Source organism: Delphinus delphis, chromosome 7, assembly GCF_949987515.2.
Source record: "Delphinus delphis chromosome 7, mDelDel1.2, whole genome shotgun sequence".
NCBI classification, from domain to species: domain Eukaryota; kingdom Metazoa; phylum Chordata; class Mammalia; order Artiodactyla; family Delphinidae; genus Delphinus; species Delphinus delphis.
Genome location: NC_082689.1, coordinates 43,962,853 through 43,988,158, shown reverse-complemented (window position 1 = coordinate 43,988,158; position 25,306 = coordinate 43,962,853). Strand labels below are relative to the sequence as shown.

At 39.6% G+C, this 25,306-nt stretch overlaps 1 protein-coding gene across 5 annotated transcripts; it reads left to right on the top strand.

Moving 5' to 3' along the window:
* Positions 1-25,306, top strand: INPP1 (inositol polyphosphate-1-phosphatase). 5 transcript variants are annotated; one of them, XM_060016424.1, is made up of 6 exons: positions 1-48; positions 14,631-14,898; positions 17,469-17,529; positions 20,194-20,394; positions 22,473-22,647; positions 24,556-25,306. In XM_060016424.1, exons 2-6 carry the CDS (start codon positions 14,695-14,697, stop codon positions 25,121-25,123), a joined length of 1,209 nt encoding a protein of 402 aa, XP_059872407.1. In that variant the 5' UTR covers positions 1-48; positions 14,631-14,694; the 3' UTR covers positions 25,124-25,306. The 5 variants fall into 5 exon arrangements, with proteins under 5 accessions (XP_059872407.1, XP_059872405.1, XP_059872406.1 ...); XM_060016422.1 differs by having other exon boundaries at positions 7-161; XM_060016423.1 differs by having other exon boundaries at positions 7-165.

Sequence of the window (25,306 nt, the reverse complement as noted above, 5' to 3'; positions counted from 1 at the left end):
GGAGGGAAAGGCTGCAGGCCTCCTTCTGGGCTCCGCATCCCGGCTTAGGTAATACGCTTTCCTCTTTACGCCCCCCTCTCCTCGGCGCCACAGCCTCCCTTCCTGCTCGGATCCGGGTCCCCGGGCTGGGCGACCAGCACGCACCATCGCCTCTCCGGAAGGTAGGTGAGTAAATCTGAGGGCAGCAGGGCTCGTTGCCTCTCCGCCCGGCCTGTGATGACCTCTGTCCGCTGCAGCGAGGCTGCCACCCGGCCCGGCCCACATCGTTGCTGCAACCAGCCGGGCGGAGGAGCTCTCGAGTCCTGCGGCTCTCTGGGCTCCGCAGAAACGACCCGAAAGAAGTAGACGGTGGGAAGAAAGATTGGCAAACACTTTTTTTTTTAAAATTCGATCAGCATTTTTAGGTCGAAGAAGCTGATCTGACAGTTGTCGAGAGCAGTGGCCCGGGTTCAAAGTGTAGATGGCATAGCTGTCAAGCGCCCCTTGGTTTTTGCTTTGAGAGATGCTTGTTAGTGTCCATTGCTGCTGGCTGCCACTAGTGACCTACTAGATGAGCGTAAAATAACATGAAGGGACTATATTTAGAAAAGTCTTTGCCTCCTTGCTTTTAATTCACTGCATTTTGAAAGGCGGTCTGGTGAGACGTGCAGAGTTAGTTGGTGTGGCCAGAGTCGAGTAGTGGGGCTGGGGGATGCAGATGTTTAACATGGGTTTGGCCGGATCGTGTATACCGTTAGACACGAAGAGCTTGAAAAAAATCCCTAGATTATTTAGTACATTCATGAAGAATACACACAAACAATCAAGGTGTGTACTTTGGAGATTTTCCGTTTTAAAGCAAATTTTAAGGCGTTGAATAAGCAGAAGTTTGACCACTGTGTGAATGGCGTTCACTTCAAAAGAACAGTGGGTTAAGACTGTGTGGATAGACCACTTGAGTGCATCCCACATGTTGAATAAAACATTTTTTGGCCGTTTTGCTGTGATTCCTAGCTTTGAAACCAAAGAAGTTGGTAAGGATCAGCCCTGCTCAGCCTGATAATAGTCTAATGATGAAAATAATCCACCGAACTACTATTGACTGATGAATTAGCTAAGTGACCTCATTTTTTACCTTTTAAAATAGGTTATAGAAGGGGGGAAAAGGGGCAATAGAAGAGTTCATTTTTTCAAGGCAGATATTTGTTTGCATTCTTATTTAGAATCTATTTTTAAGCTTTTGTGTATTTTTATACTACTCTTGCAGTTAGTTCTTAGTCATGAAGAAAATTATGTAAAAGGCATAAAGTTACATTTTACTTTTTCATAGAGAAAGCTACCGTTTCTTTTCAAGTTATTGGACTAAATCACCACCTGGTTGGAAACTGCAGCTTGGACTCATGCCATTTAATGTGGAATATCTTATTATAGATTTAAATTACAGCTATACTTGTGGTAGTTCTGAAAAAAAAAGATCATGTCTTATTTGACATATAAGGCCTGTGAAACAAAAGTTATAAAGTTATTCATTATATATTTACTTCTGCTTTTTTTTGTGGCTGCATTGGGTCTTCGTTGCTGTGCACGGGCTTTTCTCTAGTTGTGGCGAGCGGGGGCTACTCTTCGTTGCGGTGCGCTGGCTTCTCATTGCGGTGGCTTCTCTTGTTGCGGAGCACGGGCTCTGGGCGTAGGGGCTTCAGTAGTTGTGGCTCGTGGGCTCAGCAGTTGTGGCTCAAGGGCTCTAGTGCACAGGCTCAGTAGTTGTGGTGCACGGGCTTAGTTGCTCCGCAGTGTGTGGGATCTTCCCAGACCAGGGCTCAAACCCATGTATGTCCCCTGCATTGGCAGGCGGATTCTCAACCACTGCGCCATCAGGGAAGCCCAGCAAACATTTTTACATGTTCAGTCTCTTTTTTGTGGTAGGCAATCTTAATTCAAGTCCTTTAATGTTATAAGAGCATTTTATTAATGGATTTTTAGTGCAGATTACTGTGATAGTAATCTACAGCAAAATATTGTGCCTGATCATTTCTCTTTCATGTAACAGACTTATTTGTTACTTTTTCTGTGTTCCTAATCAGGGAAGACCAGAATGCAAATTTCAGTAACTTATTTATAACTTTTATTAAAATGACCCAACACCATCTAAAAAAGAAAAAACTTTATTTCAGCATTAAATGTGGTCAATTATATATAAAAACAAATTGACAAAATAAAGTATTAATCTATAAAATAATTCATTAAGATGAATTACCACAATGGAAAGTATCAGTTTCTTTCTCTCTCCATTCCTTTTCTTTCTCTTTTATTTTGCTTTTTTTTTTCTTTTCTTTTGTTTTAGGGGTGGAGAAAGGTTGTTTTGCTTTCTTGTTTTTATTTTTAATCAACTAAATGTTAAAAAAATTTTAACTTAATTATCCAAGTTTAAATTAATGTAAATATTTACTAACTTTTTTAATAGATACTTAAATTTGTCTTCTTTACAGAGTGATGATGGTTAGGTTTCCCTCGATGCAAATGAGAGTTGTAACAAATTGCACAGGATTAAATTCAAATGACTAAAGGAAAATGTTATTTAATATTGCTTAAGGTAATCCTAATGTACTTAAAAAGATTTTTTTTATCATCAGTAGTTTTAAAAATAGGATCTTATCTTCCAAGTTCTAGAAAACCCCTCTAGTTAATTCCTGAGAATTTGCAAGAATCACATATAACCACATATAATCCCTGTTTGATCTGGGAATCATGAAAGGTCTGTTTTAAAAATTGGTTGATTGTAAGCTTCATGAATAGCAAAGAATGGGGGAAATAGAAATGAAAACTCAGATCAAAAAGGTAAATATTAACTAGCTTAGACATTAATCTATGGTTGCAGCATTAGCAAGAATGCAAGAGCATTGAGTATATTTGTATATTGAAGTGGCTTTAATGAGCCATTTATATCGTTTTAGTACTTAGACCTTTTCAAGTAAAAGGTACTATAAATATATTTCTATCACTTTATGTTCCTTTGAAGGCATATGTTACATTCAGTATTATGTATTGTTGTATTCAACATTTGTCAATATCTGTTAAAAATAAACATTTACCTCTACAAAATGGAAGTAGAATGATAAAAGATATGCTGCCATAAACCCAGCCTGCCAAAATGATACACAATGTGATCGCTGACCTTTACTTTCTTGCTATAATATTCAGAGAATATATTTTAGGTCATGTAATTTATCACTGCAGAAATAAATAATAATAACCATCTTCTAAGAAGTTCTGTAAAGAACTCGTTTGAATCATGTTTCCTAACAGTTATCATCCTAAAATTTGCATAATGAATAATCCCTTACAGATTAATTTTAGTGCAAGAAAATCCTTTTAAACATGTTTATCTCTAATGGAATGAAAATCAGTCAGTTAAGTTACAGAACTCCCACTGTGTATCATGAGGAGATGGAAAAATTGTGTATCCTGCTCCCAGGGAACCTACAGCCTATTAGAGAGAGAACAATGGTGCCCCAAGGGCAGGCATGGGGGGGTGGGGCTTAGGCCTACCTAATAATGTTCATTAACCCAAACTGCTGTAGCCTATAAACACACTAAAGTATAAAAACCAGCGTGATTGCAGTGCAAAATCAACTACAAGGCAAAGAGCCTAGTGCCCTCTTTCAACTTAATTTTCATGACCCCGCCCCAACTTTTTTTTTTCATTCAACCAACAAATTAGGTAGATGATAAACATCAAAAGCCTTAAAAATGTACATTTTTTTGAACCTGTAATTTTATTTGTATTTTACCCTTTAAAAAATTGTAGTAAAAAATATATATATGACATAAAATTTACCATTTTGACCATTTCCAAGTGTGCAATTCACTTGCATTAAGTACGTTACCATTGTTATGCAACCATCACCACTATCCATCTCCAGAGCTTTTTTATCATCCCAAACTGAAACTCTGGATCCTTTAAACAATAACTCCCCATAACCTCCTCCCAGCCCTGGTAACCACCGTCCTACCTTCTGTCTCTATGAATTTGACTATTCTGAGTACCCCATATAAGTGGAATTATACAATATTTGTTCTTTTAAGTCTGGCTTCTTTCACTTAGCATAATGTTTCCAAGGTTGATCCATGTTGAGGCAGGTACCGGAATCTCATTCCTTTTTAAGGCTGAATAATAGTCCCCAACCTCTTTTTTTTTTTTTTTTTTGCGGAATGCGGGCCTCTCACCGTCGTGTCCTCTCCCATTGCGGAGCACAGTCTCCGGACGTGCAGGCTCAACGGCCATGGCTCACGGGCCCAGCCGCTCCGCGGCATGTGGGATCCTCCCGGACTGGGGCACGAACCCGTGTCCCCTGCATCAGCAGGTGGACTCTCAACCACTGCACCACCAGGGGAGCCCCCCAACCTCTTTTATATGGAAAGTGGATGTAAAAAAATAGAGAAGTTTTGAACTGGGACAGACCATAGAAATCATTCCCTCCAACCTCTCTGTCCCTTCTTTCTTTTCCTTTTTTATGTTTACAGAAATGAGGAAAACAAGTCCCTGAGAGCTTACACATGTGGCCAGGGTTTTACACCTGGTTGGTTAAAGGCCAAGCAGAGCCTAAGAACCAGCTCCCCTGTGGCCTAAACAAGGCTCTTTCTACCACACACCCACGGTGGCCCACGTAGACCATAAAAGGCAAGTGTTAAATGAGTTGGTACGGAAAGTAAGTGTTGCAAAAGTTCAAAAGAAAAGATAAAATGACTGAAAAACGTTACATGCAAAAGGAAACGTTCAAAATGGATTTGAAGACTAATACAATTAACGATAAGATTAACAATTATCAAAGCTATAAATAATATTCTGCTGGAAAAGTTTCTACAAGCCATACATCTTTCTTTTTGCCTTGAATTAGGCATTAAATCTGTATTTTTAAAAATATTCATTCTTTCCCACAGTTAAGATAGCTACACTGAATCTTCTTCCATTTTTTTATTTTCTATGTGATTTCAGGTTTCGTTTGTGACACCTCGGTTGTATGCTAAAAAATATCTCTTAGCATATAAAAGTTTAAGCATATAGTTGGAAGACAGCAGATAGAAAAGAGTTTCTATTTAGTGAAAGTGTTTCTCACTCCCGAGAAGAGGATAAAAAAGGGCCACTAACAAATTTAAAAGTATTTCTAAATGGAATATTTTTTCATACTTTTCAAATGCATTCTGGGAAGACATTGAAATGTATACTTTAGGCAAGTATTATGCTAATGTGGAATACTTATTATGTAGGTCAACTTGCATTTTTTTTCCAGCATTTAATTTTTGTTACAAAAAAGACAATATAGTTGACCCTTAGCCGACCAAGGCCATTATTCTTAGGCGCAGTAGCTATAGCTTTGCCTGTTCTGCTCCTGAATAACTAGTGAGAGACAGAGCTGACTGTTGCACCTGGTGTTCCCTTAAATTGTCAGATAAAAATTAGATGAGTGACGTTGCCTGTCCTCAACCCAGATTTACTGGATCAATATCTCCAGGGGAAAAGTCTAAAAATCTGTATTTTTAATGAGTGTTTCAATTGATTCTTGATCTTACTAATTAGGGAGACACTACTTTAGCACAAGCTCCCATTTACAAGCTACCAGAACAACATTTGAGGATAGAGGACTTCTTTGTGGTCTATTGCTTTGAGCAGCAGCAGTGAGCAAAAATGTGGGCTAATGTGGTACAACAGTAGCCTTACTAGGGTGAGGTAGACTGATCAGCTTAGAAATGGGCATGTTATGTCAACACTGTTTGAAGAATGGGAAGAAGGGAGGGAGAAATGTGAAGGTTAAATAGATGGATTTACATATCCCATATTTAATGTCTTCTCTAACAAAACCAAATTAAACTTACCATTTTTGGCTATTTAATCAACAAAATTAATCAAGATAGGTCACCTCCAGATGTCAGAGCATAATATCAGATTCCAATTTGGTGCTCAAAAATGTGGTTCAATTGCTAGTCATCCAGATACAGCTTTGTTTTTTTTTGTAAATGAATGTAGAATATATGTAGACTTTGATATAAATAAATATGGGCCCACATGCCTAATGGCACCTGGGTAATGCTGTTAAAATACATGTATAATAAACAATATGACAAAGATGAATTCTATATTTACAAAGCTAAGAGAAAATTCATAAGCCAACATTTATTGGACACCCCTGAGGTATGCGCTAAGAGTCATAAGAAACCATGCACATTTAAATCTCCTGCCAGACAAGGGCATAGATAAGCAAACCAATGTACAGTGTGTTGGAGAGCTGGGATAGAGATTTGTCCTGCCTCCATTCTCCTATGGTCCAGGTACCCAAGATGGAGGGTCAGGCATGGCTCCTGGAGGAGCCAACTCTCTCTCCACATACACACCCTTTAAAAAACTTTCTATCTAAATAGAAATACATACAGAAAAGTATGCAAGTCCTAAGGGTGTAGCTTGATGAATGTACACAAAGTCAACCCACCCATGTAACCATCACTCAGATCTAGAACATTCCCAGTGCCTAAAAGCCCCATCATTTACCCCCATCAATAATCCCTCCTTCTCCAAGGGTAACCACCACTGCAACTTCTAACACCATAAGTTAGTTTTGCCTTTTTTTGAACTTCAACTAAATTAAATTGCTCCACGTATATTTTTTGTGTCTGACTTCTTTCACTCAACAGTATGTTTTTGTGAGATGCATCCACGTTGCTGCCTATAGCAATAATTCATTAATTCTCACTGCTGTATAGTATTTTCTTTTGCAAGTATGCCACAGTTTATTTCATTTTAGTGTTGATGGTCACTCGGGTTATTTCTAGTGTGAGGTTACTGCAACAAATTATGCTGGTCATAAATATTCTTGTACATGTCTTTTAATGTATATGTGCAGGAATTTCTGTTGAGTAGAAGTCTATAAGAGAAATTGCTAGGTCATAGGTTATGCTTGTATTCAACAAATTATAAACAGTTTTCCAACAGGGTTGTACCAATTTCATTCACACCAGCAGTATGAGTCTCATTGCTCTACATCCTCATCAAACCTTGACATTTTCAATCTTTACATTTAGCTATTCGGTTGGACATGCAGTGATACCCTGTTGCAACTTTTAAGTTGCATTTTCCTGATTATTAACAAGTTACACTATCTTTCCATATATTTATTGGCCATTTGAACATCTTATTTTATGAAGTATCTGTTCAAGTTTCTTGCCCTTGAACTGATTCTGAGAAGGTGAGTAGACATTAGGCATAAGGCAGGAGGAAGGGCATGTCAGCCAGAGGGAACAGCATGTGCAAATTAATGATCTGCCCAGAGCATGGGAGTAAATGGACAGATGGTGGGAAATCAGCCACTAAAATGCTAAACTTAATCAGAGACTATGAAGTGATGACAGCAACATCGCAGAGATCAAAGTGAAACAGCACTAAAGAAGTACAGGCAGTCCCATGCTGTACTACTTAGTGGATTCTGAGAAATGTGTGATGATCAAATATCTGAAAGTTGAGCAAAGCTCATACACTGGAAGGACAATTCAGTTTCCAATGACCTAAAAGGTAGTGTTTGTAAATGCCTGTTAATGCTTGTGGTACAGTTTTCCTTCTGGCCTAGATAACCAAGTGGGTAGATGAGTGTCTCCTAGGGATGTCAGGGGAGGCTATTGTTAGCAAGTTGCACTTTAGCCATCGTTGGTTACTCCAGTTGAGCCCATTACATACTTCGTGTGGGCCCACTTCTGTTCCCCATCCTTTCTGGCAGCTTCCATTCTTTAAACTACTCCCTAAAGCAGCCCTAACCTGCAAGGGGAAGAGGAACAAGGTCTCTGTTTCCCCTACAATAGCAATGTGAGCTAATTTAGAGCCTTGGCCAGCCCTGCAGCATGTGCCCACCTAGGGAGAGTCCTGGCCAGCTGCACCCCTTTGAGAGAGGTCACCAAAAACACTTCTTGTAAAGCACCCAGGTATTTCATGGAAGTTGGACCCCAACAGCTATAGCAGTCAGGCAGGGCCACCACACAGTAATTTCAAATTGCCAGTCTTCAGAGGATGAGTGACAGACTGAATTCAGTTTATGAATTGTGAGAATGGGGTGGAGTCATTGTCTAATGGGCAAAAATGTGGGCTCTGTAAAAGTAGTAGGTTATCTGCAGGAAGAAATGAATGTCAACAGAAATGCTTTGACCTACTTGCCTATTCATTAGTGAGCAGTTCTGTTTTGTTGAGGGCCCTTATCTATGTTGTCACATTTCTGTCACCATGAGCAACACAAGGGCATGGCCAGGTTCTGGTACAAGCAGGCTCATCACACAAAAACAGACACCCTTGGCTCTAGAATCTCCACAAATTTCCCGACAAAATATCCCCCTTGACGGAATAGTGCCCCTCCTGAGCCATCTGTAGATGGTCTACCATGAAGCCAGAGTAGTCTTCAGCCTCCGGGAGCCAAAGTTTCCACCCAGACACCCAGAAACTGAAGCAATCAGATCTGGCCTGCATAAAGGAACTTTTTTCTGGGTCATTCAAAGAATTACAAGTAGTTTCCAGGCTTTTAGATTTAATGGAGTAGTAAATTTTCAGAAAAGATTTCAGTGACCCCTATAAAGTTGCCAACTTCTTATTTTTCAAGTAAGGACTGTGATTGTGGGTTCTGTGAAGTTGTATTTAATAGTCATAGCTGTCAGTTGTCATCTGCTATACGCAAGGCTCTGTGCTTGGTACTTTTCCAGAAATACCTCTTTTGATCTTCACAATGTCCCTGCAAGATTTGTATTATCTTCATATTACAGATGAAGAGAGAGGCCCAGAGAGGGTAGGTAAATTACCAGATGCCACACAGCTAGTTGATGGCAGAGCCCTGGTTTTCAACCCAGGTCTATCTGATTCTGAAGCCTATGTCTTTCCCATTTTACTGTTTATCACGTCTGAAATATGTGTATATTATTCAGATATGATTTTTAATATCTGGTGTTCTGATGAGATGATAAGATGGTCAGAAATTAAAATTGAGTTTTGTCTTTGTAGAGAGATTTGGGCTTCCAGGAAAAGTCTTAAAAGCTTTTTTTTTCCTAATTGGCCTACTTCAGTTTACTCAGTGTTTCTCTAATAGATGTGAAAATTCCCTAAAAGCTAAAGAGACTGTTTCTATCTGACACTGTGACACGATCTTATGTAAACATGTAGATATACATTTGGTATGAGATGGTGAGGAATGTAACTTCTTTAAACCTGTTCTGCTCAAATGTGACTTGAAATGGGTTGTCACAAAATAAGGCTTATAAGAGTATTTCAGTGTTCACTGATCATTAATGATTTGGCTGTTAAAGTGAGTAGCTCCTAGTGGGAAAGACTGTCTTACAGAATTAAACTTATTGACCACATAAACAGGAAAGAGAACCCTACCCCAGTTCCCTGTTTGGCCAGAAAAAAAGAAGACAAAGGAATAGATTGGGTTGGCATTTGCTAAGATTAGCAAGGTCTCTTTGGGCTAAATTGTATTCTCTCTAAATTTGTACGTTGAAGCCCTAACTCTCCAGTACCTCATAATGTGACTGTATTTGGAGATAGGGCCTTTAACTTAACTCAGTTCAAGGTTAAGTGAGGTCATATGGGTGGGCCCTAATCCAATCTGAATGGAGTCTTTATAAAAGAGGGAGAGACTCCCACGGATCCTCGTCCACAGAGGAAAGTCTGTCTGCAAGCCAAGGAGAAACCAGCCCTGCTGACACCTTGGTCTTGGACTTCCAGTCTGCAGAACTGTGAGAAAATAAATTTGTTGTTTAAGCCACCCAGACTGTGGCAGTTAGTTATGGCAGCCCTAGCAAACAAATACAAGAGGAATTAGGTATTCGGCATGAGCTGACCCCCTCCCCGCCCCTCATGCCAAGACAGCCAGTTAAGAGAGATATCAGTAGAACATAGATGAGCTTTTATTATCCAGCAAAGATGGTTTACACTGAGACTGAGGATCAGCTAGGGGAAAGGTTTTCCTGAGAGCAGAAGAAAAGTGAGTATCAAATAGTGATTTTTTAATAATCAAACTACTGACAGCTATCAGGGAGGTGTGTGTGTTTCTCTCCTTTTTGCTGTATAATATACCTTATAATAATAATATTCTTGCGATTATTTATCCAGTGATTGCTCATTTCTTCCCTTAGTTAACAGCTAACAATTTATGAAAGGATTTTATTGGCTAGAGCACTGGCTAACAGTGTGCTCTAGTCAATAAAACTGGGTTTCTGCTGTTTCATCTGGGCTTGAATCTTGTCCCAGCCACTTCCTAGCTGTGTGATTTTGGGCAAATTATTTACCCTCCTGTGCCTCAGTTTCTTTATCAGTAAAATAGAGGTAATAGTACCTTCTCCGTAGGGTTGTGTGAGAATTAAACGAATTAACATATGTAAAAACATATGTAAAGTGCTTGGAAGGATGCCTGCCATATAGTAAGTACCTAATAAATGTTAGCGATTATTATTTTAACTTGGGCTTTTTCTCTGCATATGAATAACTGTTAGCACATGGTTTCACCAAGATATCTGGCCACCAGGTGCCAGCCCCCCTGAAATTACCAGCATAGTATTAAAGATGAATGAACAGCCTAAAGAACAGTAGCTACTAAATCTCAGTGTTTAGCATCATCTAGGAGGCTGACAAAACTACAGATTCCTGGACCCTGTCCCCAGCAATTCTGATTCACTAAGTTGGGATGGAGCCCCAGAAATCTGTCTTTTTAATAGGCGCCTTAGGTAATTCTAACACGTGGTTGCCAGAATACCTATTAAATACTAATCCAAAGGAATTTCTTCTATATTCAAAGCTATTAAATTATGGTAAATGTCATAACTTACTAATCATGAATCTATAATAATTTTCATTTAAAGTATTTGAAATGTTTAAATAAAGCCAACTTAGGTCAATAACGCATATATAAATTTTTTAAAAATTTTATTTATTTATATTTATTTATTATTATTTTTGGCTGTGTTGGATCTTCACTGCTGTGCACGGCTTTCTCTAGTTGCAGCGAGCGTGGGCTTCTCATTGCTGTGGCTTCTCTCGTTGCGGAGCACGGGCTCTAGAGCACACGGGCTTCAGTAGATGTGGCGCATGGGCTCTAGAGTGCAGGCTCAGTAGTTGTGGCTCACAGGCTTAGTTGCTCCCCCACATGTGGGATCGTCCCGGACCAGGGCTCGAACCCGTGTCCCCTGCATTGGCAGGCGGATTCTTAACCACTGTGCCACCAGGGAAGCCCAATAACGCATATATAAACTTGCTTTTAAAAATCATCTGAATGATAATTTCCATGAGTGTTTATACAAGCTATTAATAAACTCGAAGAAATTCTGTATTGGATGTAGCCCTCAGTTTCTCTCAAGTTGAGTCCTTCAAAGTGAGGGCAAATTGTCCATTATGCCCTTGAGTGTTGTGGCCTGGCTGAGTGAATTGAATTGAGGACAGATGGAGAAAGAGATACGGAAGCAGCTTACAGAGAGAAGCACAGAGGACCGTGGCTCATTCATTTGGAGGAAATAGTCCATTCAGCCAGAAAGTAGCAGGCTAGCTATGCAAATTAGTTAGAAAGTCTTGCATGTACATGTTGATAGCTGTGAGAGATTTTCTTTTTAGGGGGTTAGGACCCTGGAGCTAAAGAAGTTCTGGGTTCTATAGGATGGCTGGAGAAAGCCTAGTCCTAAACTGAAACTGCGTGTTCAACCTGGAGCTTGACAAGACACCGTAGTGTTTTCTAGGTTCAGAATAAAAGGTGATTAAGGTTGAGTGCTGGGATAACTTTGGAACTGAAAAATCTGATTTACTGTGTTATGATGAATTCTTAAAATCTGTGCACCTGTTAATTACAGGACTAAACTTTAGAGCTGCTATTTTTTCCCCCATTGGGCAAGTTGCTGTGCTCAGGTGAAGTGAGAATGGTCATTATTGAGGAACTAAAGGTCAGGTTCAAAGGTGAGAAACTCCAGATCTCTGGGCAGCTGTATAGAAACTTACCAGGACTAAGTTGGTGAGTTTTCCGTGTGAGAAGGGTGGTGGTGGTGCCTGGAGATTGTAGCCTGTGTGAGTAACTCACCTGAGTGTTCTGAGGGCGTCATAGGGAGAGATTCTTGGTTATCCAATGGTGTGGTGGTACGGTGTTTCTTTTACCAAAAAATAAATAAATAAATAAAATTGACTTTAACAAAGTTGAGTAAAATAGACAATACTGGTATTGTTAATTCAGAAAGTTTTCAAACTGGACTCCTTAAAATCTTCATGGTACTTTTAAGATAAAAAGCTGCTTAGGTACGGTTAGTTCATTGATTCTTTTTCCTTTGCTTACAATAACCTCATAACATGTACCAAGATATCAAAATAATCAAAGTTATTGAATTTATACACTTGGAGCTTCTGTATTCTACTGATATGTATGTATCCATGTGTGTATACATTATATATAACTTATAATTTAGAGCATGCAGATACCATAAATTGTTTCTAAGTCAAAGTGCCTCAGCTGTATTAATATAACCGTTTTTCTTAATGTTGAGGTTTAAGTCAACCAAAGTGAATTTTTTTAACATATTATTCAATCCTTGGGGGTAAAAGGCATTTAGGTAGGCAGGTGTTTTTGTTTAATTTTTAACTCTATCATCTCTACTACCTGATATTTGTGTTGTCACTACAGTACCACTTTGGACAGTTACCTCCAGGAATTGGAATTCTTGTCCTTTGTGCTTAATTGTTCCAAGATATTTTAAAATATAATTTCTTATTAGAAAAGCAGTATATATTTACTGTAGAATATTTGAAAATTATAGAAAAGCATAATGAAAAAAATCCTCCACAATTCTAGTACCTAGTGATAATTACCATTAAACGTCTGTTTATCATTAAAACATCACCTACTAGCCTTTCAAACTCTCTCTATATAAACAGAGTGCATGTGTGTATAAACACAAATTAGGAACATACTATGATACTATATATACATTTAATATTATAACATTAACATGTCCCTATTAAATATTCTTCAAAAATATTATTTTAAGAACTACATTGTAGTCTATCTTACATTGCACCAATGTTTAAGATTATTTTTTTAACTTTTTGCTGCTGTCAATAATACTAATCCTTCTGTGGAAATATTTTAACACAACTGTGACTTAATACAAAATAGGGCCAGACTGGAGTTACTGGCTAAAGGTAATAACATTTCTAAGGGTCTTGATACATTTTTCTCAAATTGCCCTGTGGAAACCCACTTGTTTGCACGCCCATTAGCAGAGTATCAGCACCTGTTTCACCACATCTGCAAGAATGAAAATTAACTTTAAAACCAGTTTTGTCCATCTAATAGTGGAGTAGGATGTTTCATTGTTTTTATTCACTTTCCTTTTATTACTATTGAGGTTGGACATATTTTCTTAGGGTGGTTGACCCATAATCTTAAGAAAATAGCATATATTTTTTAAAGCAGACCTGATTAAGACAAAACGGCTATGACAATTCACAATTAACTCCTTTGCATTGACATCTTCATTGTTGTACTAATTCTCAGCCTCCTAGAGTCCATTAAAGGAACTTCTTTTTTTATTTCATTTTATTTTATTTTATAGATCTATTTTATTTATTTATTTATTACATCTTTATTGGAGTATAATTGCTTTACAATGGTGTGTTAGTTTCTGCTTTATAACAAAGTGAATCAGTTATACATATACATATGTTCCCATAAAGAGCATGAGCTTCTGTGTGAGCCCTGCCAGTTAGTCTTGTGTAACCCTAAACAAGTTGCTTAACTTCTCTGAGCTTCAGTTTCCTTGACTGTAAAGCAGGGCTGATAATCCTCACAATAATTCTCACAATACTGAGATAGGAATTATTAAAGCCTTCAGTAAAATGCAGCTACTATTGAAACTGAGAAATGTTTCTCTCCTCATTACCTGATAGATATGTCAAGGTGTGGTAGCATGCCTCTTAGAAGCCAGAACTTTTCAAGTCCCAACAAGTTGCATGTTTGAATTCACTTTATTATTTAAACTTGCTAGAAGAGCAGTGCAGCTAGTGGGACATTTTTAATAGAAAAAAAAAAAAAGGTGATTGGGGTTGGGAGATCACCTGGATTGCTAGCCCAGTGTGACCCCAGAGTCCTGCAGGACACAAACATGCTTGCTGGTGTGCTTGGTACTTTAGAAAGTTGCCCCCAAACTGATGGGATAAACGGGCTTTCCCTTCTTCCTTCTTCCTTTGGGGGAAAGGGTGAAAGAAAGAGCACTACTTTAATAATGTTGTTGCTAAGCTTGTGTGCTCATTCGAAGGTCATTATGTGAACTTGGCTTTTCCTTTAACATCGTGCTCGTGTATCCACCTGCCTATTGGTCTAGGGTTTTGTAAATATAATGTAGATTCTCATTCAGATTCTTTCACTGAGAATTCAGTTCTTTGCATAATGGATTTGAGACTATAAATCTTTTGATCTTTAAAAATAAGTTTCAATTTTTAGATGATATCTAGTCTTCCACCTGGAGGATGCGACTGTGATCTATAGTAGCTGTTCAGCCATGCTGACCAGTTGACTGCCAGATGGGTTGTTAGCAGTGCCGAGGCACCCTGACATCACTCTCTGAACTGCTTTCTCTTTCACATTCTTGTACTTTTCCAGCTGACGGCCCGGAGGGTGGGTGCCAATTCCACCAGACGCTGCAACTGAAAAGCCAGGTTCAGAAATGTCAGGTATCCTCCGGGAGCTGCTCTGTGTCTCTGAGAAAGCTGCCAACATTGCCCGGGCGTGCAGGCAACAGGAAGCCCTCTTCCAGCTGCTGATAGAAGAAAAGAAAGAGGGAGAAAAGAACAAGAAGTTTGCAGTTGATTTCAAGACCCTGGCTGATGTACTGGTACAGGAAGTTATAAAACAGAATATGGAGAACAAGGTAAGAAGGTCCCAGCCAATGTAATTGCAAAATATTTGCCCCTGTGGTTTTTCCCCTCTATAGAATAGCATCCTTTCTCCTCGCCACCCCTACCCCCATTATTAACACCTTGGATTCTAATAAACAACTTGGGTTTTTCCCCTTGTTTTGACTACAATATTACCAAAATGTGTGCTGCAGAAAAAAATTTTAAATACAGAAAAATAAGAATCCTCTTAATCCTACCACTAGAGAAAACCACAGCTGTTTTGCTAAATATTGTTAGAATATTTTCCTTCTGTCTGTGTACATGGCACACACAATTTATTTCAAAAGAAATGAGAACATACTGTTTTATAACTTTTTTTTAACTTGATATATTAAGTCCCACCTTTTGACATAATCACTTATCTAATGGTTGCCTCAGTTATGGGCTCATAGAGTCCTGGAGACTTAAAGTCTCCCTTTATTTGAGTAGGAAAACATTGTTTAAACTAACAATGATTGTAATTCTAGGTCTTTTAAGCTGACTGGGGAAAAGAAATTATATTCATAAGTAGTAATAACAAACAATAACATTAGCAGATACTTATAAATGCTTACTATGAGCCAGGTACTGTTCTAAGGGCTTTAAATATATTAATTTAATCATAACAATTTTATGAGGTAAGAACAATTACTTCATTGTAATGGATGAGAAAAGGGAGACACAGAGAGGTTAAATAACTTGCCTAAGGTTGCACAGCAAGTGAATGGCAGGGCTGGTTTTTGAACCCAGGCTGACCGAGTCTGTGCTCTTTGCAATACTATATTGCCTTTTATATGGTAATCTAATAATTTCTTTTCTTTTAGGTTTGAGAGGATACAATTTTATGTCGGAAAGCCCTACAAAATATTACAATCGTTTCTATGAAATTCTCAAAATATTAGGAATCATTTAGAATCATTTAAGTGAATTCTTGACCACAGGCAGGAAGAGAGAATAAATGACCCCTTGAAATATCTACAAACTGTACTTTTTCATGTCCTATAATATCTGGCTCCAATAAACTAAAAGGAAGCAAATTTGTTTTTGTTACTGATCAAGAGCTGGGTGGAAGGGATGGTTGAGCAACTGGATTAGAAATGTATCAACGTTAAGTTCTGTGGGCTAATATTTGCCCCAGAGCATTATAACAAGTTCAGGCAGTTGTTCATTCATGAAGTATGTGCCAGGACTTATGAACACATAAATGATATTCACTTTTGGCTTGTATAAAATAGTTTCATGACTCTCCTATACTGTAGCCTCAGAAAGGGTTTCTAGGCAGGTTGTGGGAGACTGGAGCTTCAGCCCTGGATGAATTGATGGATCGGCTCAGTGCCAGCCCGTGTTGATTTGCATTGTTCTTTTTTATTTTTTAATTTAATTTAATTTATTTATTTTTGGCCGCGTTGGGTCTTCGTTGCTGTGCACGGGCTTTTCTCTAGTTGCGGTGAGCGGGGGCTACTCTTCATTGCAGTGCGTGGGCTTCTCGTTGCAGTGGCTTCTCTTGTTGCGGAGCACGGGCTCTAGGCTCGCAGGCTTCAGTAGTTGTGGCACGTGGGCTCTAGAGCGCAGGCTCAGTAGTTGTGGCACACGGGCTTCGTTGCTCCAAGGCATGTGGGATCTTCCCAGACCAGGGCTCGAACCCATGTCCCCTGCACTGGCAGGCAGATTCTTAACCACTGCGCCACCAGGGAAGTCCCGACTTGCATTGTTCTTTAAAAGAGTTAAAAATAACAAGTAGTTGTGGGCATTATTAAAGCTACTGGCCATCTGTGAATAACTAAGCTCAAATATTTGAAGCATTTCCTTGCTTTTATTGCTTGAGAACCATACTCATATCATAATTCAGCACATATTTTGAGAGAAATTATCTTTACTGCAGAGAAAATCAGAAGCAAAATGTGTCTGAAAGCTTCCTGGTCATACAGAGATGAGAGAAAATTCCTATTTAGCTTTTTTTTTTTTTAAATTCTATATTGGCACATAAATTGTTGGCAAATAAAATATTTCCCCTTTTTTGCTATATCACCTTCCTAGCCTGATGGCTAATGATACCTCCAACAGGTCCAGAAAACACACCTGAAAATGAAAACAAAATCAAATGTTATCCTCTGATACCTTCTATCCAGTCTCAAGTAATCATCTCAGGTACTTGGTCAATAACATTAACTTGTATAAGCTACTTAGGTCCTGTTGAGGAGCAACAGTTAAAACATCTCCTTTGTAAACATTCTAGCTCTATGGCCCTTAACTAGAAGGATGAAGTTTCTAGAAGTACTTCTGCAGACTCAACAGAACATAAGGAAACCAGACTTCTACCATGATTTGGACTTTCTAAAGGGGCAAAGGAGCAGGAAAATATTAGAAAACTAAGTACTGAACCAAGCTGACTTCACTTTTCATACTTGTTATACTTGGATTGATTTCTGGAATTGTAAATTTCAGATCTAATTGTGCTATTTAATTTGAAGTATAAAATGAAAATCTGTTCAGAATTGAACATAAATGTGGGATTTTTTTTTTTCTTTATTGTTGTATTTTTGTCATACTCTGAATCATTCAGTTTCCAGGCTTGGGGAAAAAAATTTTTGGAGAAGAATCCAATGAGTTTACAAATGATTTGGGTAAGTATAAATGTCTTAATGTATTTTTATAACTTAATTATCATATGGTATTTTTATTTTCAACTTACATCATGAAGTAAATGGATGTTTGGAGGCCTTTCACGTAAATACATATTTGAATGTTAAGCTTCATTCAGTACTTCAGAATATCATGCCGTTTACGATAGGGAGATGTGGCATCTTAGGATTATTTAGCAAGTCCACATGTCTTATTCTAGATATAAATCTGTAGCATTTGAATAACGTATGATTTAACCTTTGGGAAAGTTGCCTGGCCCTTTGGGAATCTGATGGAAGTTATAGATGCCCCCAGAAAGATGCACATCTACACAGTTTTGCAGGCAATTTCAAGTACAAGTAAACCCATTTGTGGACCTCCTAGGGAGTCCATAGACCTTGGCTGAGAATGTAGAGGAGGCCCTGTCCCTGAAATCACCTCATGGCTTCTCTGGTCTCAGAACCTCTGTAAAGGGAGTTGGACAACCAAAAAGGTTCCTTTTACCACCAAGTTTTAACTCTTATTTAATTAGTTTCCTGTGGACCAAATTCTCATTTGATGGACCACCAGTTCCCTTGTGATAGAGAGGAAAATATCAAAATCGCTGATCCTTTTTAGAGAAACAAACTGTTTTTAGTTGTCTGGGTTTTTGTTTGTTTAATGGTAGAAGATTAAAATAGTGAACTTTAAACACTGATCATGTGACAAATAGTTAAACATCTAGAGGCATGTTTACAAAGAAAACTAATTTCTGGATTAACTCTGGAGAAAAATTTGTCTTCTTCATGAGCAGTGTATTAACATGCACTTAATTCTATGACACTCAGTAAGAAGAAAGAAAAATCTCATTTAAACTTAAGATTAAAAAAGCCACCTGTACAGGAATAAAGACGCAGTTGTCGAGAATGGACTTGAGGACATGGAGAGGGGGAAGGGTAAGCTGGGATGAAGTGAGAGAGTAGCATTGACATATATACACTACCAAATGTAAAATAGATAGCTAGTGGGAAGCAGCCGTATAGCACAGGGAGATCAGCTCCGTGCTTTGTGACCACCTAGAGGGGTGGGATAGGGAGGGTGGGAGGGAGGCTTAAGAGGGAGGTGATATGGGGATATATGTATACACATAGCTGATTCACTTTGTTATAAAGCAGAAATTAACACACCATTGTAAAGCAATTATACTCCAATAAGGATGTTAAAAAAAAACACCGGTGACTAACCAGTGAGAAATCCTACACTTAAAATCCTGTTTGACTACTTCATAAACAGTTATTTTAGTATTTCATTTATGTATCTAGAATTATAGGAGCAAAAAGGCATTCCACGTACATTTTCCTTAGAACTGAAGTAGAGAATGGGTTTAACAGAGAACCATGGTGAAGGGGAGGGGCTGGTGGATGAGGTGAGGTGAGACAGTGGAAGTTCAAAGGAAGGAGTTTGGATTTTCCTCTAAGCATGATCGGTATTCAGTGGCAAATTTTAAGCAAAGGAGAAATGTGATATGATTTGCTCCCTTGAATGATCCCATGACTTTTACTGAGTCTAGTGTAGGTGCTCAGCAAGTGGCGGTGATTAGCATTATTATTCCCCAACTTCAACAGTCTCATTTAATTGAATCGAACTACATGTAATTGACTGTTTCTTGCTGTTTCAGAATCATCATTGTAATAGACTCACACTGTGCTTCCCAAACTCTAAGGATCACATGAATCACCTGGGGATCTTGTTAGAACTCAGTAGGTCCGGGATGGGGACTGCAGTTCTGAATTTCTAACAAGTTCTCAGGTGATGCAAATGCTGCTTGCTGTTCTTGGAATGGCTAGGTTAGCTAGGAGTATTTGTCTATATACCACAAAATCTCCAAAGTGCCATGTTTTCTTAATTTTTAAAAAATTTATAGTCTGCATTGCTGTGACTTTCTGTTGCGATTAACTTGCCTGTTTTTGCCAGCCTCTTTTCTTACTTTTGCGGGGGCTGGAAACCAGATTAGGCAAGGGTCTAAGAAGTGTCTTTGAAGTGATGGTAAAGCACCTGGACTCGGTAACTTGGGATTTCAATTGCAGAAACAGCTTTGCTTACATGCTGATTTCCAGTGGTTTCACAGAGAGCTATTCTATGTATGTCATTTAGAGTCCTACAGCTTTACCACATTTAAAGATTAATGTACTTCATCTTATGTTACTTTACTGAGCATAAACAATTTAGGGAGGTAGAAGCCCTTCTTTGTACTGATAAGAACTCCATTCTTTTCAATAACATATTCAAATGTGAATAGGGTGACCCACAGTATATTAAAAGGCAAAAAATATAAAAGATTGGTTATCAAGGACTCAGGGTTCTTAACTGGTCCATGAGCTCCCTTAAACTAGATACAAAAAACTGTGTGCACGTGCCCATGTGGACATTTTTCTGGAGAGTAGGTCCTTTGACACCTGGAATTCATTCCTCACTGTTAGGTGCATGACTGAACACTGAGCAGCTATGACTTTATGAAGGCCACTGGGTGATTCTGGCAATCAGCCAGGTTAGGAAACACTGGTATGGCTATATTTCCCTCACCTAGTCTGAGGTGCCCTCACAGCTTTTGTTTCTTCCCACCCCTCTGTTGTTCTTTCTCCCCTGAAACTTGAGATGTAATGGTCTTTAGTTTGTCTTTACTCTAGGGGAAAAGATTATCATGAGACTGTGTCCAACAGAGGAAGAAACAGTAGATCTTCTCAACAAAGTCCTTAATGGTAACAAGTTGGCATCTGAAGCGTTAGCCAAGGTTGTACATCAGGACGTTGTCTTTAGTGACCCAGCTCTGGATGCGATAGAGATCAACATTCCACAGGACACTTTGGGAGTTTGGGTGGATCCTATAGGTAAGTAGAGAGAGTGTTTGCTTTTGTTTATTTGCTTTCATTAATAATCCCTTTTTTTTTTTGGTGGGGGGTTAGAAAAATAAAAATTGAGGGTATGGTTTAACTCTCCTAGGAGTTTTACTTTAAAAGTTTTGAATTTTTTAAATGATAAATGACTTTCACTGCCGTGGCCCGGGATCAATCCCTGGTCAGGGAACTGAGATCCCACAAGCCGTGCGGTGCAGCCAGAAAAAAAGAAACGAAGAGCCGAGGTGTGTGTTATATACATATATCTATCACATGTATCTATAACATATGTGTGTGTGTACACACATACACACACACACATACACAGGCACATATACAAAGCTGAATTAACTCATTTTTGAAAGACCTCAGGGGCCAGACTGCTAAATATGAGAGAAGAATGAAGTGATAGCAGCTATAACTAACTGAGCACACATGCCATTTTAAGAACATTCAGCACCAGCGGATTATTGCCATCTGGGAATACTGTCCAGCTCATCAAATTTTTTAAAAAAAATAAAAATCCAGGTTTTTATGTGAGATCTCACAATTTAACCACTGGCTACTAATTCAGTTAAACAAGCAAACAATCAAAACCACTATACAGGCCAAGCAAAACACAGCTGAATGTGACTCTTAGCAGTCGGTTTGTGAGTCCTGTGTAAACCTCACCATGAATTTTGTGGTCATGATTATGGTAGAACCATAACATATAGCTCATTGTTTAAAAAGTGTAGGCCTCTCTCAATGATGCTATTAATATAATGCCCTAGGTATTAATCTTCGAAAATCCCCCTTTTTCCCCTAACCTTCCTGGCATATTCTACCCAGTACAACTGTGACCAATCACACTGAACAGGCAAACTCCCCCCACCCTCCCCGTCCTACAAGCGCATTAATAATGATAGAAATGCCTTCAGTCATCAGAGAATTAGAGAATATTCAGCCTATGGATTGTATATGCAAACTAAGAATGTTTTCCAGAATCTTTTATTGCTTGAAGGTAAATCAGCCTCAGTTAAGGTTTTTGAGGGACAGAAACCTTGTATTCTTGTTCTATCCTGAATTGATTCTGTTAGCTAACTCTCTGGATCTTGTGCCTGACACATCCTTAACTGGGCATTAACTCATTAGATGTTGGCAGTCAGCTGCTGGCATGTACAGTCTTATAAGAAGAAACCTAGCTACTTGGCTTCTTTTTCTCAGGACTCCCATCAATTTCTTCCTCTTGTACTACCATCATTGTCTCCTTCCTCCTAATTTGAGGGACAAAAACAAACAAACAAAAAGGTAATTCCACCCCTGACAGATTCCTGGATGGAGGCTTTCCCATCCACCTTGGGCTTGTCCTCTGATTAGTAAGAGCTCTAAGGAAGCCCCTTGGTTATCCTGAGCTATTAGCTTTGAAATGATTTTGACATGTGATGGATATTTGAGTGCTTGTTATTTGCAAGGTGCAGTGCTAGCTGCCATAGGAACTATAGACGTGTCCTTTCTCTCCAAGACTATATATAGTTGGGAAAATGAAACACAAGCAGCTTAAAAGTGAAGTACAAGAGGTCGAAAAATAATTCGATATAAGTGGCACCCAAAGGTAAAAACTGATTGGTTACTATCTTCGTCAGTTTGGGCTGCTATAACAGGATGCCATGGACTAGGTAGCTTTTAAACAACAGAAATTTGTTTCTCACAGTTCCAGAGGCTGGGAAGTCCAATCTCAAGGTGCCAGCATGATTAGGTGAGGTCCTTCTTCCTGATTCATAACTGGTACCTTTTCACTGTGTCCTCACATTCTGGAAGAGACTAAAGATCTCTCTGTAGCCTCTTTTGTAAGACACTAATTCCATTCATGAGGGTTCCACACTGAGGACTTAAGTACCTTCCAAAGGCCCCACTTACTAATACCATCAACTTTTGTGGGTAAGAATTTTGGGGGGACATAAACATTCAGACCATAGCAGTTACCAAATTAGAAGAGAGAAACAATATAGTACAGGGTTTGTAGATGTATTCATCATCGTCTTCTAAATAATCATTTCAAATAATCCTAACAAATTTGCTTCATTTTTCAGATTCAACTTATCAGTATATAAAAGGTTCTGCTGACATTAAATCCAACCAAGGAATCTTCCCCAGTGGACTTCAGTGTGTCACTATTTTAATTGGTGTCTATGACATACAGACAGGGGTGCCCCTGATGGGAGTCATCAACCAACCTTTTGTATCACAAGACCTAAACACCCTCAGGTAAAAGATGAAAATTTTTGGTATATTATGGTTTTTAGAATTTACAACCTCAGCTTTGCTTATTTTCAAGATGATCTCTCCGCGTGACATTCCCATGACTCAGTAGATTTGGTATTCCTACTAAAAATCTGCATGTTTGAATTAACGTTCTTTTTACTCTCAGCCCTGGGTCTCGCAGCAAAATGTGACAATGATCTAATGAAAAGCTGAGTAGGTACAGCCAGGGTTAGGACCTGGCTCTGGGGTGCTCTCCTGGTAGAACTGCCAGCATCACTTCCTTTTCTGCCTCCCTCCTCAGGCTCCCCTGAACTCCTGTGCAGGGCAGAGTTGCTCTGATCCATGGCCCATGCTTGCAGGGCTCCAGGGCATGGCAGAGGCCAAGAAGAAGCAGCTTTTCTCCTGTGATTTCAGTATTTTATTGAAATAGATAATATTTTTTTCCACTTGTATAGAACTGCATATTTTTTTATAAATTTATTTGTTTTTTATTATTATTTTTTGGCTGCGTTGGGTCTTCATTGCTGCGCGCAGGCTTTCTCTGGTTGCAGTGAGCGGGCCTCTCATTGCAGTGGCTTCTCTTGTTGCGGAGCATGGGCTCTAGGCGCGCGGGCTCTAGGTGCGCAGGCTTCGGTAGTTGCAGCACGCAGGCTCAGTAGTTGTGGCACGTGGGCTCAGTAGTTGTGGTACGCAGGCTCATTAGTTGTGGCGCACAGGCTTAGTTGCTCCGTGGCATGTGGGATCTTCCTGGACCAGGGTTCAAACCCGTGTCCCCTGCACTGGCAGGCGGATTCTTAACCACTGCGCCACCAGGGAAGTCTCAGAACTACATATTTGTATTAAACTTTGACTTGCTTCAAGCAACTAAGAATTGTTTGTTCTTTAATAGTCATAAACTACACCTATGGAATTTTGATAGTTTTCTTCTAACCCTGCCTTCTTCCAAACTGAAAGTGTTTGTTGTCTTTAAAGGGTCGTTAAGAAGTTAAAAATAAGTGGGACTGGATGCTGCCATAATCATGACCTAGAAATGGTTGACAAAGTAGTTAGTAGCATAGATCCTAGAGTGAGACTTCCTGGGTTTGAATGCAGATTCTATCACTGATTTACATTCTTACACTTACATTCTCTAAGCCTGTTTCCATCTCTGTAAATAAACTATCCAGCATATATAGTAAGTTAAACATTGAGAAATGATAGGTGCTATTTTTGTTGTTGCCAGAAATAATGAGTCCATCTTTCTTGGTGTTAAAACCAAAGTGGAGCTAGTGAATTAGAGAATGAAAAGGCGTTACCAGCTGAAGAAAAACTTAAGGATTGTGAAAGATTTGCAGATTGAAAAGATTATTTATCTGTTCATCTTTCCCCCCATTAAACTTCAAATGCCAAAAGTGGCAGTGAAACTTTGCAGGATTTCTGGCCTCCAGGAACAGAGCAAATATTTTAGCATTGTCCTAGATGGGTGTGATAATACAGAAAAACTGAAAGCCTTCCTAACCTGCAACAGCACAGGCAGCAACATGCACAGGGAGTAACTTTTTTTTTTTTTGCGGTACGCGGGCCTCTCACTGTTGTGGCCTCTCCCGTTGCGGAGCACAGGCTCCGGACGCGCAGGCCCAGCGGCCATGGCTCATGGGCCCAGCCGCTCTGCGGCATGTGGGATCTTCCTGGACCAGGGCACGAACCCATGTCCCCTGCATTGGCAGGCGGACTCTCAACCACCGCGCCACCAGGGAAGCCCGGGAATAAGTTTTAGAAATGAATTAGCTACTTGGTATCCATTTCTAAGCTTAAGGACCTTGAGACCCATTATGTTATATATTTTTCATATCATCAAGTTGGGAAGCCATATGAGCAATGAAAAACGAATGGGATAACCTACGGCCACAAACTGAATGTTGTCTTCCACAGGTGGAAAGGACAGTGCTACTGGGGCCTTTCTTACATGGGGACCAATATCCATTCATTTCTGCCTCCCGTCTCTACAAGAAACAGCAGTGAAACGCAGAGCCAAGTGACCCAAAACCCCAGCTCTGAGGCGGAATACTCCCACCCGTTCTCAGCTGTCATTAGTACCAGTGAAAAGGAGACCATCAAGGCCGCACTGTCACGTGTGTGTGGAGAGCGCATATTCCGGGCAGCTGGGGCTGGTTACAAGAGCCTCTGTGTTGTCCTCGGCCTTGTGGACATTTACATCTTCTCAGAAGATACCACGTTCAAGTGGGACTCTTGTGCTGCCCACGCCATCCTCAGGGCCATGGGTGGGGGAATGGTGGACTTAAAGGAGTGCTTGGAAAGAAACCCCAACTCGGGGCTTGACTTGCCACAGTTGGCGTACCACGTGGGAAACAGAGGCGCTGCTGGAGTGGACCAGTGGGCCAACAAGGGAGGACTGATCGCTTACAGATCAAAGAAGCAGCTGGAGACATTCCTGAGCCTCCTCCTCCGACACCTTGCGCCTGCGGATGCACATACATAGACGAGCTCCATCCTCAGGGACTCGAAACCCAGCTGTGGACCTAGTTTCCACCTCTCTGTCTTTTGAAGACAGCTTTGTCCTGTCGACAGTCAAAGTTCACCTTCCTCTTTTGAGGAGCCTTTTTCCATTATGTGTTCATAAGGTTAATGTCAATAAATGACTGATATTCATGCCGCAGTTAAA